The 15,787-nt window shown below is 36.3% G+C and overlaps 1 protein-coding gene across 3 annotated transcripts in view; it reads right to left on the bottom strand.

The window, feature by feature from the left end:
* The window catches only part of NANS (N-acetylneuraminic acid synthase), a 198,700-nt gene that overhangs the window by 13,781 nt on the left and 169,132 nt on the right, over positions 1–15,787 (bottom strand). For all 3 annotated transcript variants that reach the window (XM_081764696.1, XM_081764689.1, XM_081764704.1), the window contains exons 2-3: positions 13,815–14,009; positions 3,820–4,038 (exon numbers count right to left, since the gene is read on the bottom strand). In XM_081764696.1, coding sequence (XP_081620822.1) covers positions 3,820–4,038; positions 13,815–13,946 — 351 coding nt within the window. In that variant the 5' untranslated portion in view covers positions 13,947–14,009. The remainder of the gene's footprint in view (positions 1–3,819; positions 4,039–13,814; positions 14,010–15,787) is intronic.

Below are 15,787 nucleotides of genomic sequence, written 5' to 3'. Positions count from 1 at the left end.
AGGGTATGCTGCTATATTTTTACGAGACAGGACGAGACAAAACGAGACAAACGAGACGAGACGAGACGAGACGGGACAGAACCTCTCGAGACGAGACACGAGACGGGACGAGCACATTTTTTCGAGACGAGACGAGACATGATTTGCACGAGACGAGACGAGACAGCCTGAAGTCTCGTCTCGTCTCGTGGCAACACTACCGATAACTCTGTCCAACTAGATCCAGTTTCTATACTGTAAAAAATGAGGTGTTGAAACAACACAAAATGACTACCACTTTAGCGTGTTACTTGTGTGTTAATTCAGAACCAAGGCATCGCCTTCCGAGCATATCAGAAATAACTAGTTACTACCTTAGAGAATTTGCATTGATATTTATCATTTAATATGAGCAAAGCTTTGCGAAATATCTTTGGCACTTATGCCAAGTAACGAATAATGTTTTATGTTTTCTGTAATCGGTCACAATAATATTGTAAACCTGTGTATCGTCTGGCAACAGTTCTGCCATCTTATGTTCATATATGCTTTGACTCAAGAATAACAGATAAAGAAAACAGATGGAAGCACAGCTATCTGTGTAACTGTTGTCAGATGATTCACAGGTTTACAACAATATTATTGTCGCCGACTACAGAAAACATAGAATGTTATTAGTTACTTGCCATTAATGCGAAATATGTTTCGCAAAACTTTGCTCATACCAAACAAAACAAAACAACAACAAAACAATGCAAATACTTACAGCCAGTAACGAGGTATTTCGGATATGCTCTGAAGGCGATGTGGCTGGTGTTGAATTGACACACAAGTAACACGCTAAAGTCGTAGTCATTTTGAGTTATTTCAACACCTCATTTTTTGCTGTGTACTTTATATTCCTATTTCTGCGAGAACTATCTTAATATTGTACTTCTATCTGCACCTAGGTCTTCCTAATAGTCTTCTTCCGATTGGGTTTCCGGTTAAAAATTTTGAAAGTGTTCCTACTTTCTTTCACTCTGCCTACCTACCCAGCTAAGCCTACTAGACCTAATGACCTTATAACCATGTTAGATAAATGGTATAAATTATGCACTTCCTCGTTATGAAATTTCCACTATTCCTCATTCCCGTGCCTCCGGGATCCGAATATGCCTTATTTTATTTTGAGATACTTCCAGTCTGCATTTTCCCCTCAAAGTAAGCGACCATGTTTTAGCATCCATAAGTCACAACAGAACAATTATCATTTTATATTATTTATGCTTAAATTATTTTCACAGAATTCACGAAGACAAAGGAGTTTGGACTGAATAATAACACGAGTTCCCTGCCTTTAGCTGACATTTAATTTTTTCGTGTGACATGAATTTTGTCGAAAGTCTTATTTGATATTTTTAACATATCCATAGTTTGCAGTATTACGGACACGGCGACTCTCCATATATTTAATTTTCTCTGCATTTACTTCTAAACCCATGTCCTTACAAATGTTTAATAAAACCTTTCCATTTCTTCCTATTGTCTTCATGCCATTTCCTATAAGATTTACATCATCAGTATAAGCCGTAAGTTTTATTTTTAAAAATGTATATATGTGGTATATCGGGATTTTAAAGAAAAATAAAATCAGAATATGGTTATTATAAGTAATCCCTTAAATGATCTTGTGCAAGTACTGAACAGAATCAGCCACTCATTTTGAGATGTGTACTGCTGGTGACGTCATACGACTTTGTGTTCCTCATTATTTGCAACTTCCGGTTTCAATACTTATTTCCATAGAGCAAAAGTGGTAAGGGATATCAAAAAGCTGTTTTTGACACAGATCCAGCGTTCCATTGAGTTTTATCTCGACTTTTGAAACAGAGGTGGTGAAAAATTTTCGTTACAACACTGATCGCATAATGAATAAAATGGAAATAGCGAGATGCAGATCTTTGAAATGGATCTAATACTAATAATATATTCCACCTCTCATTTTACTCCTTTATTGTAACCGAAAGTGATAGATATCAATTACTACTATGGACACCGATATGAATTCAGCATCGAAGGAACACGTTCTATCTTTAATCTTATTCCTCTATTGCCACCAGAAATTCAACCTCAAGTTTGAGTATTGAATTCACATAGTTTGAAAGCCTATCGAGTCAATCCATTCTAAGTGATCAAGCATGTGCCGCTCGACCATCACCAAAAAAAAAATCTAATATTTTCATGAATGTTTACCCTATATTAGTTACTTTAAAACCACAATTAGTTATTTTTTTTTACAACATTCCATGGCGACGCAGCGGCTGCCGCCATTTTTCGATTTTTCGATTTTAGGCGTTTATATTGTTTTGAATATCTCAGCATGTATTTGACCTACCAAATTGAAAATTGCTGGACGTCTCCAACTTGTGCAGAGCTAAAACTTTGTCCTCTTAACATTTTCGCCTAAAACCGCTTGAAAGGGGAAATAATCAGGGCCTACAGTAACAACAGTTTTGGACATTGAAGACATGTTTGGGAAGAGGACGCAATTGACGTAGAGGTCTGAATTTGTGTGTGCATGTGGTCCAGGATCATAAGTTAATACCCAAAAATTTACCGACCTGTAACTGCTCCCAAAGCCCTGAAAAAATCGTTAAGTTGGGGAATTATGCCAATTTGGCATGTTTCACTGTCCAATATCTGCAATAGGCCTGGATAAAAAAAAAAAAAAAAAAAAAAAAAATCTGAAAGATTGGGAATAGTTAGTTCTTTAGTATATCATAACACACAACAAAGTGCGTTTTGTGTTTTTGAGCAGAAGGGGGTCAAAGTATTAAATAATGACGTTATACTCTAGGAGGTGTTTTGTTCACAAATTCAACTGGAAATTCGTTGTTGTGAAGTGGTATGATGAATGGTTAGTCCAGTCAAGGCTCTCAAGATTGTTTCTTTCCTCTAGTTGTAACACTGTCTTATCACACACACTTCAGCACTGATGAAGAATGCCGCTATCAGCAGGGGAGACAAGTCAAAATGCACACTTGACAAAAAGTCCGTAAGTACTCATTGTTCTTCCTGTTTGCTATATCAATGATATTTAATCTTATTTATTCTTGTTTTAACTGTCAACTCATGTAGGAGACTGTTGTCCTTTCGTTTGATCTTCATTCTGCAGTAAGTGTTCACTGACTTGAGATTGTGGATCGTCGTCGTTGTGGTCGTCGGTAAATTTGGGTATTAACTTATGATCCCGGACTACATGCACACACAAATTCAGACCTCTACGTCAATTGCTTCCTCTTCCCAAACATGTCTTCAATGTCCAAAAATGTTGCTACTGTAGGCTCTGATTTCACCCCCTTCAAGTGGTTTTAGGCAAAACTGTTAAGAGATCAAAGTTTTAGCTCTGCACGAGTTGGAGACGTCAAGCAATTTTCAATTTGGTAGGACAAATATATGCTGAGATCTTAAAAACAACGTAAACGCCTAAAGTCGAAAAAATGCAACTGCTGCGTCGCCATGGAATGTTATAAAAGAATAATTAATTGTTTTTAAAGTACCCTGATATAGATAAACATTCATGAAAAAATTAGTTTTTGAAAAGGTCGAGCGGCAATTTGTCTTTTTTCTCCATCACTTAGCATGGATTGATCCTATCATAGTTTCATACTGTGAAGCGAAACTCACTATTTATTATTATTATTATTATTATTATTATTATTATTATTATTATTATTATTATTATTATTATTATTATTATTAATAATAATAATAATAATAATAATAGTATTATTATTATTGTGTGAAACTAAGACTATTAATAGCAATCATATAAACAAGAAATAAAATAGGGCCTACCTTATCCATGGCCGAAGCTGTAAATGGAACACCTACAACTTGTTCTGCATAAGACTGCAATTCACAGAATTCCTCGTTGCTAAATTCAAGGTACTTCTTATGTTCTCCATATGTTGCTCCCCACGAATGGGGAGAATTGTATGGACGCGCCAATGCGGCATGGTTAAATTTTTCTGTGAGACAGCTTTTCTGGAACTTAACGCAATCCGCTCCACAGAGCTAAAGAAACGAAAAATTACAATATTTCAAGAACATGATACACTATAGATCTATATATACAGGGTATTTCAAAACAACACCGACAACGTTTGGGAGGTGATTCCTGACACCAAAATAAGACAAACAGTATAGACCAGCCTGGGTGCACAAGTGCTTCCTTTCGGAGTTATAGAAATCTGAAAACATGAAAAAAAAATAATAACGGTCCATGGCTCCAAAACTATGGGACCTACTGTAGTTGGGTCAACACTTCACTTAGGAACTAACATATGCGTTGTACAAAAGTACATATTTCAGAACCTAACGCACTCATGCAACAATTTTTATTGAGGAAGTTTGGCTACGGGCATATAATTTGAAGTATTCATCAATTACCTCTATAAAATTATTGCTGAAGTACCGCAGGATTCTGAAACTTGGATATTTGGATAGGGCACATACTAGTTCCTATGTGAAATCTTGACTCAAGGATGTTATAAAATAGAGGATCTGCCCATATAACAAAATCGTGAAGCCATACGTCACTGCTTCGCCACACCTACTCTGCCCACTCCGTGCCACTAAGATCGCAGTGTTTCGACCCAACAATCATGGCGGAAACGAGAATAGCGAATCGGACGTTCCGGCTCAGATGATGCTCGGTTGTTTTCTGGCTTCATTGAGTTCATATGGTGAAGATACATATGGGCAGATCCTGTATTTTATAACATCCTTGTCTTGACCCGACTACAGTAGATCCCATAGTTTTGGAGCTATGGACCGTTGAAGTTCTATTTTTTTATATTCTCTGCAGCCTATAACTCCGAAACGAAGCATTTGTGCACCCAGGTTGGTCTATACTTTTTGTCTTATCTTGGTATCAGGAATCACCTCCCAAATGTTGTCGGTGTTGTTTTGAAACATCCTGTAGAAGTATATACAGTAGTATATTCAATTCTAGGATCCCAGTAAAAATTCTCACTTTTAAGATTCCTTTCACAAATATCTCTCACAGTGGCGTATTTACGATTTTGTTTCGGGAGGGGCTTTGCTAACTTTCGGGGGGGGCTTTACCTGAAAATGTGAAAATTCTGCAAGATATTTCATATACTTGACTATAATAAGTAAGATTTCGGAGGGGGCTTAAGCCCGGAAGCCCCCCCCCTAAATACGCCACTGATCTCTCATTCTACGTATTGTTCCTCTCATTTTTGTTTCTCTGGAATACGTAAGGGGTTAAACCACAAAAGCTCAAAAACAAACCATGAATAAAATGAAATGTAAACCAGTAGTGGTGTCATTCAGTGGCGGCGTTTGGACGTTAAAAGTGGGGGCAAGAGATGATCTGAATATTTGTATATCAATGTTAGTTTTCCTAGTTGTTTCTAATACTTTGAAGAAAAAGTTGTATAACTAATAGGATACAATTTTTCAGTTAAAATATCATATTCAGTTAAAGTATCGTATTGAATATTTTATTAAGTAAATTGACAAGAGCAACGCAAGTAGGTACTCTTAAACAACAAAAGTGTAAGAAGAGATTTGGTTCCTTGCCCCTGGATTCTTGTTATCAGATTATTTAATAACAAATTTACAAAACAAATAAATAGAAAGGATATTATTAATCATAGTAATGAATAATGAGGCTTGGGGATTAATGAACAACTTATATTTTTAATTCCATACATGCCATTAAATGTATGTTATTACTCCCAGAAAATGAAAGACAGTAAATACTACAAGCATATGATACAACATTTAAAGAAATATGCAAATACAGGTTGTTCGAAAAGGTACTATACAGTCATCCCCAAAATGATTGTCGCATATCTATAAGTGTCTTCTTGTAAGAATATAATTTGATTATGATTTTGCAGGGTACTTTTAATACTGATGCTATGTGTATAATCGGGAAATGTGTATTTGTGGTAAATTTCATAGCAAAATAATTATAAATACGAAAATTATAATGAATAAAACAAAATGTTACTAAATGGACAAGAAAGTTTTATTTTCGTTTTATTGTTCTTATTTACTGCTCTTTTGACATGAAATTTGCCACATACATGTCTCTACCGATTATACACATACTAACATTATAAGAAATACCGGGCGAATTCGTTATCAAATTATATTTCTACAACAACATATTTATAGACATGCGACAATAATTTTAGACATGAGTGTACATTCATGTTGTCCCAAAAGGTACTGTACATTCATGTTTCACCGTAAAAAGATTGGCCATATATGGAATTAAGCTAATATCAATCATCATGATACGCAAGGAGTGCATGTACTGAAGGAGATATGGGAAATCGACCTGCAATCGGTCTCAATACGATGTTGCATATTCCTAAAGACATTGTTAAGCGTTTCCGGGATGATGTGCTACATTGGAGATTGCTTGTTGCAACTCATCGAGCGTCTTTGGAGTTCCTCATAAATACGTTCATTGGAATGATTTCTTGTCAGAAGGGCCCGGATAAAAGCATGAGGATAGAATGGCCCGAGTCAAAACGGTCCCACGCCAAAAGGGTCCGGGTCAAAAGGGTTCGCGAGAGACTGGACCACATAAAAAGCGCCCTGTGTCAAAAAGGGCCCAGCGTGAAAAAGGTTCGAGTCAAAAGGGCTCGGGTAAAGGCGACACCACGGCAAACAAGTATGAGATCAAAACAGGAGTGAAAATCAGGGGGATCGAGAGGATGATATCCCCTTAGTAACCTGAAGTTTTTGTCCAAAAGAAGGAAGAGTATCACTAGTTATTAGTAACAAATAGGAAACTTGAATGTTGATCTTGATTTTGTTTCTTCTGCAACAAAAGCTATTGCTTTTAAGACGGTTACCCATGAAAATTTGCTTGCGCCCTCGTCTCCCTCCCGATCAGACTAATGACTGTCCCCTTAGTTCTGGAATTCCATTTTCACTCCTGGATCAAAGTATAAAAATACTTATTAGTATAAAAAGGTAATACGCTTTTCAAGGGTAAACATCTCTTACCGTCATTTTCATCAGAAGATTCGCTTCTTTCCTGGAGATCGTTCCACCTGACCAATTATTCATAATTGATTTCCCCAGGCGAGAGGCTACGCGACTCTCTCCTCTCAGTTGTCATAGTTGTTATGAGCGCCAACCCCTAGGCGGTAAGACTTACGCGATCTCATTTCAAGGGTACATATTTTAATTAGTTGTCAATTAGTTTACAGGCCAGTCAACATGGACACCTTTAAAAGCATTACAGGGCTACGTAAAACTATCGCCACTTATGGACTGAAACAATTTCTTTTGCAATGGCATCTGGTTCAAGGTTTGAAGTTGTGTGGTACATGCGGATGCAATAGTAATAATAGTTGTAAAAATAGGAATGGTAAGTTATTTTAGGTCTCTTAACAGATATGAATATTTATGGAAGTTTGTCAATGCGAAGAAATATGAATTATACATTATATTTTCCTTAATGTCAATAATGAAGAGCTAGATTTTTATGTAGAATATTACAAATTATCTTTTTTTATTTTTTCTATTTAAAAGGTTTATTTTATTAATATAGTTTTTTATCTATAAATTGGAACATATTTGACATTTTTTACAGACTGATAAACAACAAATTCTGAACAGTTAGTTATAAAAGAAAAACTTCTTCTAATAATTTTCCAGGAGGTAATGTACCTAAAATGTAAGCCACATTTCCTCGCTGAACTGCTATGCTGATACGTTGTATCAGAAAAGTAGTAGCCCGCTTGTCACCAGTATTGTTAAATGGTAATCTCTTTATTATCGTTAGACGGGGTTACTTTGCATATGATTTAAGGAATGTTAAAGAAAATCGCATGCAACTTACAAACGTAATGATTTAAAACACTGTATTTTAAACATATAATAGCTAGATATATGTGGAAAACATTCGTGCAAGTTCATTAGAAAACATTCAGTATGACCATAGTCATTGAAATATAAACTTTGGTGCAAAGTAACCCGAACTGTGGGGTTATTTTGCACAACATACAAAAAAGTATGTTGAACATACGAATACAATGTTTCTGTGCAATGTTTTCCCCTTCAGTATGTATACATTTTACTTTCTACACAAAACTGCACACAGTTTACAAATATTGATATTGAATGAATGTACTGGTATCGATACTTAGTATGAATTAGCAATATTTGTAAAGAAAATTATGTATTTTCTGGTAACGGCATAAGAACCACATTCTAACAGTTTAGAGTATATCCCATTAATATGCCAACTCAGGAAGAGAAAAAAATCCTTGTGAAAATCCCTCCTTGGTTATTCCTTATGTCCAAGAATATCATCCCAAACGTAATTAATGGAAGATTTAAGAAGTTCGGGACTTTCAGGCATGCAGGCCAAATTGCATGATTACTTTTTCTAAAAATCTAATGTTAGTCATTCCTGTGAGTATAATCTTCAAGCCCCCCCAAAAATGTAGTTATTTCTAAACAAAGCGAAGCCTTTATGAGTGAAGCCCCTCTCAAACTATTTTTCTGGCTCCGCTACTGTTCATAATTTGTTTTCCAACAAGAAATTCATTCCGGTATCTATCTATATTGGAAATTTATCTAAATTTAGAATGCAGGAGTTTCCAGTAGTAATAATTTCCTATCTAAGAGTTATTTTGGACCTGTGCAAAGTAACCTCGATTCGAGGCTGAAACCGATTTCTTCAAATTTTATTTTTTTATGACTTTAAAACGTTTCACATTTCAATTTCAACTATTGCATCAAAGTCCCATTATACACAGTAGTATTCTACGAAACTGACTTAACTTTGAAGGAAATTCTTGTAGGTGATTTTTTCAAATTTTGGCAGTCTTTACAGTGACTGCTTTCCATACCTCTACAACAACAAACCCTCCGGGTAATTAGAACTGATGTTAACCCCAAACATTATAGCCAAAATACAGTTAGATGTTCTGTCTTACGGTGCCAGTTGAAACTTCCTCTTTACAGTTAATGATTTTACCGACAGAGGACTGCGTAACTCTTTTCCTATTTTGTGCAAAGTAACTCCTGATGTGTAAAGTAACTCCGTCTTACGGTATCGAAAATTTGTGAGACATATTGTGTATTAGCATTTGCTATGGATGACACGTTCATAACAGGCATTTACTTTTTAATTATGAACAGAAGATACATTAAGTCTTTTTTTAAAAAAATGAAATCTTACAGTGATGCTTGGAAAATTGCAAAATTTAAATACACAACATTCTGGTCGAGAGAGAGAGAGAGAGAGAGATCCATATACGAGGGCCATTTAACTCGAAGTGGCAACATAGTTGTGAAATGGAATGTAGTGAATTATTCACGTCAAGAAGATTACAGTTCTTCGATGTAGTCTCCGCCAGCCTGTTGAACCCTTCGCCAGATGTCTGGTAACCGTTGAATACCTGTCAAAGTCCCACTTTGTGAGAGGGTGTTTACAGTGCGCCCTAAGGCACGAACTATGCTGGGAATGTTTCTGAAATATTTGCCCCTGAGAGGTTCTTTTATTTTTGGGAAAATATCAAAATCGTAGGGCTCATATCCGGAGAGTATAGTGGGTGCTCCTAACCCCATCGTCGTAAGTCTGTACTGGATTGGTTGTATGGCATCTGGCATTGTCGTATAGGAGAATTGGTCCAGACTCCAGGAGGTGTGAACGTTTGCGCCGCAATGCTGGTCGCTTGGTCGTATGACATTATCATCATCACCTTCACGTTTGCTCGCTCTTGTTTAAGCTTTTTTGGTCGTGGAGATTCTGGGTGGCGCCATTCACTTGACTGACGTTTCAATTCACGCTCGTAGGATCTTCCCCACGTTTCGTCACTTGCAATAATGCGGTGCAAGAAGTTATCACCTTCCTCATTGTAACGTTGAAGGTGTAGGAGCGCACATTACCACCTATGCCAGTTTTGAATCTCGGTCAAAGCATGGAGTACCCATCTGGCTGCAATTTTCCACATGCCAAGATCTTGTATTAGAATGCGGAACACTGATCAACAAGAAATGTTCCGCTCATGTGCCAATTCACTATAAGTCTAGCGCCGATCACCGTCAAGCAGTGTCCGTAGTCTTGCAAGATGAATTTTGTCCGTAGCCGTTCGAATATGCCCTCCACCATGCATTTTGTTTATTGACTGTCGTCCCGCCTGAAATGCTGCAACCCATCTTGTCACTTTCCGATACGGTAGAGGAGCTTCACCACAGGCCTGTACTAATCCTCTGTGAATCGTCCTAGCATTTCGCTCTCGTGCCACCTGGAATTTCATAAACACACGCTGTTGTGCACCCGTGAACATTGTGTTAGGGCGGTATTTCACACAACAATCGCTTTAACAATGTCTACTCGCCACACACACCGTAATATGGGACCGCAGCAGCGTTGAACTGATTCGTACACATCCATGGAACACACTACGTTCGTCATTTATCTCTTGCCTACACAACACTCCAATCGCAGCAGTGTTGCACTTCGAGTTAAATGACCATCGTATATTCTAATTACGAACTAAGCCCATTTTCCACCATGCTCTTTAAAAATTTGTGACTATAAAAAGTAACAAAAGATAAATGTAAAAGCATCACTTTCGTTTTCGAATATAACATATTTGTCAATATATTTAATATATATACCACTGTATTTTTTAAATTTTTCGATAGAAAACTCAAATTTAGAATTATAATAGCAACCAATATACAGTACTTTTATTATTTTTTTTAATAGGTAAAGAACTCAGCTACAGATGTTCAACTAGGAACTGTAGGAAGAAATCTTCGATTCGACATGGCACTTTGTTTTCGGTAACAAAAGTAAAACTTCACTTGTTTTTTGAAGTTTTACTTGGGTGGCTTCTGCGATACCCAGGCTTAGTAATTACAAGAGAAACGAGTCTCAGCCAAAAATACAGTTTCAAAACTGTTAAATCAATTTAGAGAGCTCCTTGCACCGTGGCTATTAGAAACCAGTGCCAAAATTGGAGGTAAGGGCCACATAGTTGAAATGGACGAGAGCGTGTTTGGCAAACAGAGGCCGCATAATGCGCACCAAATAGGTTGTTTGAGAAATCAACCAGACAAACAAGAACTTCTATGGTGTTGGTGGAAACAAGAAATGCCGCAACTTTAGAAAACGTTGTATTAAATAATGTCTTACCTGGCACAATTATAAAAATAGGTTGCTGGAGAGGATATAGGAGATTTTCTGTTTTGGGATACCAGCATGATACAGTAAATCACAGCATTAATTTTGTTGATCTGAATTACTATACAACACATATACAAAAAATTGAATCTTATTGGGCGAGAGTAAAACGAGACATTCGACGACGCATAGGGAGGATGAGTATCAGAAGAACTGAGTAATATTTAACAGAATATGTATGACGCAGTAGGTTTCACATCACTGAAGTCATTATTTTAAGGGGCTTGAATTTTAAGCTATGAACGATCCATCCCAGACAACCCCATATAGGGATACGTGAGGTAAACTTGAAAATTTCAAATGGCAAAGAGGGTCGAGTAGTACCCCGTTGGAAATGTTTCGACAAAAGAAATATTTTGCTGAAAGTTTCAAGTCCCTATGTTGACCCCATCCAAAATGGCGGGGGCTCACATTTCGTGTCTATAAAGTTAGTTGTCATCCCGTGTATCTGCGAAACGACTGTGGATATGAGAAAACGCTAAAACACACTCGTCATTATTTTAGCGGATTGAAATTATATGCTATAAAAGTTCCACCCTAGACCATCGAATAGGGGTACGGGGTAAACTTGAACATTTCAAATGACAAATGGGATCGAGTAGTTTGAACGAGCGCGACAAAAGATCTTCTGGGTATATATGTATGTATATATTCATACACAAAAATATATGCATGGACAGTGGCGTATTTAGGAGGTGGCTATAGGGCCCAAGCCCCCCAAAATAATTTTATTATTATTATTTGGCATTATACGTACAGCACAAATGCTTCTTACTTGTTCTCAAGCCCCTCTCCCCGGAAACAAGAACCTAAATACGCCACTGGGCATGAGTATGAAGTGGGCTTTGATGTTTCACAACTGAATAATTTTTACACTCACTTTCAGATCAAATGTAGCTAACTCCTTTCTCGCACCTGAAAACAGTAGATTCGCGCAATTTCACAGTAATCGACAGCAAAAATCGTCAACGTCCTAAAACTACATTTTTTAAAATCGCTTCAAATACCTTTCCCTAAAGACAAGTCACAGCTAACTTATTTTCTCGTACCTAATAACCCTAACTTCACCTTATTTCACACAGATTGTTAAGAAAACTCATTAATTCTTGAATTTATTGATATAGAAGTCATTAATACCTGTCTACGGGAAGTAGAACATCTGTTAGAATGTGAGAGTAGTAGTTCTGGGTTCTCCCACTATGACATCATTATTTTCAAGGAAATAAAACAGAATCAAATAAACAAGTAGCAATGTCACTTATACATCACGTGAAAGAGTTTGATCTGTATTCCGGGATATTTTCTCAATTAATATTGAAACCAGAAGTTGTAGTAGATTTCTAACCACTTCCGGTCTCAAGAAAGAGATTAGAATGGAGATGGAATTGGACGCTTAATTGATTGCAGGAAACACTTCTCTCTACCTATTATCGTCTTTACTCTATAACGATCACCGTTAAGACCGAAAGCGATTGATCTTTTGCCACTTCCAGTTTTAATATAGAAATTAGAGTGGAGATAGAATATATTCTTGAGACGCTTAATTCATTACAGAAAACCGTTTATCGCTATCTATTACCGTTTTACTCTATAACGATAACTGTTAAAACAAGAAGTGGTTAAGTTCTGGCACTTCTGTTTTTAGCAAGGAGTTAAGGATGCAGATGAAAAGTATTCTTGCGACGTTGCGACGTGCCATTGCAGGAAGCCACTTCTTGTTGTCTATCACCGTTTTGCCCTATAATGATGAACGTTAAAACCGGAAGTAGTTGATGTTTGCTACTTCCGGTTTTAATATAGAGATTACAGTGGAGTTGAAAAATATTTTTGTGACACTTAATTGATTACAAGAAACAGTTTCTTCTTATCTGTTACAACTTCTACTCTACAACTACAACAAAAGTTGAAACTGTAAGGAATTAATTTTTGACACTTTCAGTTTTAGTAGAGAGTTAAGGATGGAGGTAATATGTGTTCTTAAAATGATTAAACGATTGCAGGAAAACTCTTCTCGCTATCTATTATAGTTTTGGTTCTACAGTGATCAACGTAAAACCGGAAATGGCTTATTTCTACCACTTTGGTTTCGGTACAACCTCCATCAATGAACTCGATTCTGAACATTTTACCGTGTAAATGGTGACGAAATTTGGTAATGATTGATCGATTAGTTCCTAAGATTTTTTCGTCTCTCGGAGGACGGACAAGGGTAGATATATAAAGGAGTTTTGGCTTACCTAACTCCTTAAAGACTAATTTTACTGCCAGTGCAATTTACATGGACATTTTTATTGGATAACTTTAATATGGTTAATGCCTAGTAGCCGTATATCATTAATTGATTCCTGGTTGTACATTAAATGCACACTGTTTTGATTTGGTTTGACTTGAATTTAGCGTCCCTTTCAGCAGCCAGGCTATATTAGACTTGGACCTACAGTTTAATGTGGTATCCTAACTACATGAGCTCTTCCCGGGAATCAAACCCGGGTCTCCTATGCCAAAGACGAGTACGCTAACTGCTTAGCCACAAGGGAGCTCTGCAGTGTGTTCCAAGAAAAAAAAAAACATAGAAGTAAGTAGTTTTATACTATACCTTTGCTGTTTTGATTAATTCTTTTGCTATATTAATATCTCCTTGATGGTTTTGGCCAATTTCAGCTACAATAAAGCAAGGATGATTATTTCCGACAACATGCCCATCACCAAGCTCTAAATCCTCTGGCATTTTTCAAGATTCGAAATTATTTGTCAATCTTTCAAAATTTGAAATTTTCGCAATCATTACTGTCTGAAAAAGAAGGAAGAAGAAAATTATTAAACATTGGAACTATGTTCAATATATATAACTTATTATTATTAGTAGTAGTATTATGTATGGAGCTCCTACCAGCCAGTGATCAACACGAAGAAAACTTAGTTTGTATTGAATTCATTAATGTCACTGCTGATAAGATGTTGTCTCTAGTACACTGTTCTGTATGCGTGAAGAGAAAGAAAGTAAGCAAATAAAAGTACGTACGTAACTCTTAGTTATGTAGACTAAATATTAAACTCTACGTCCCTCGTTAACTGTTATAGGGTAAGAAATGTAAATACTTCCACAGAATGTAGGAAAATGGTTAACTTATCCACTTCGTACTTGATGATACTAAGTTTGAATATCGCGACAAGTCATACTGTTTAAATTTTTTTTTTTTTTTTTTTTAATAGTGCGGTTAGGCGAATAAATATGCAACGTCTTTTATGGAAGAAGAAAATTATGAAATACTCTTAATTAGTGAAAAGACTAAGTAAAATAAGTGTGCTGCGTAAAAATGTGGTGTTTTTTCATAACAATATTAATTTCACTTTCTGCAATCAGGTTACGTGTTTGCTTTCCATAAGTGCTCTCTCAATCTTGTCACCACCTCTCTCTCTTTCACACACACCATCCATATAGATCTACATATGGTCATTCATACTTCGATCATTTTTTTTCGAACGCAAATCAACTACTTTCATTCCCTATGATCGAAAAGTACCCTGAGTCGAATTTTTCGCTATTCAAATCGCAAAATTGAGAAACAACAGCATATGAAAGATCAATAACATGGAAAATACTTTTAACATCTCTATCTTTGATTTGTATCTCAGACTTTCTAGTTCTTGCACAGTTTGAATCTGCGATCAAACGTACTGGAAACGAGTGCGCTAACAGCAAAACCACGGGAAACTGTGTATTGCACATAGTGTAATTACTACTACGTAGACTTCAAAGACTAAAATAGTGCGAATGATTGTTTTATATCAGTAGTAGAAAGCCCAAACTATTAGATGAGTAACAATGATTTTTCCTTTATGATTTTCCACATATACAGATGTATTTTCCACATTTTCCTTATGATCGATTCTCCACAAGTAACTTTAAGAGACTAAATTGTGCTTTAGCAAGGAAGGCAGTGTTAACCAATCTTTCTACACACAATACTTACTGTCTGTAAAAGTGTACTGTCGGGGTAAGATGCCTTTTCATACCTATGAGGAATGGGAGAGGGATACATATAAAAATGATCGAAAACGATCGATATAGTGTCGAATCCATAGTTTTCGGGGTCTCTTAGATAAATAGTGACACTTCCCCTTAGAATGTTTATTTCAATAAAAGTCGAATAAAAAAATTGATGATACTCTACTTTTGACATAAATATTGAAATTCCCTACATCCGCAAAATACACCTTTAATGAAATTGATATTATTAAAAGTCAGCTTGAAATGCGTACTATCTTCCAAAAGTAATTTCAAATGAACTCGGAAACTATGAATTCGACAAAAATTTCAGTAACTTCTAATATTTTATTCCTCACCTCTCCCTGCGCCCCATCCTCTGACGCTGGGGATGAACTTGGATTTAAACTCCATTGGGAGCCTCACTGTTCATTTCAACAAAGAAAACTATGGATTGTACAATAACATTAGACGTTTTGCATTATTTTTATATATCACTCCTCCCAACTCCAATCCCCTGGGGTGTCTTACTACCACAGATAGATGTCTACCAAGTTTGGTCAAAGTTGCTCCTAAACGTT

Source organism: Thermobia domestica, chromosome 1 (genome assembly GCF_964235325.1).
Source record: "Thermobia domestica chromosome 1, izTheDome1.hap1.1, whole genome shotgun sequence".
Taxonomy (NCBI): domain Eukaryota; kingdom Metazoa; phylum Arthropoda; class Insecta; order Zygentoma; family Lepismatidae; genus Thermobia; species Thermobia domestica.
This window is presented reverse-complemented; position numbering and strand designations above follow the sequence as displayed.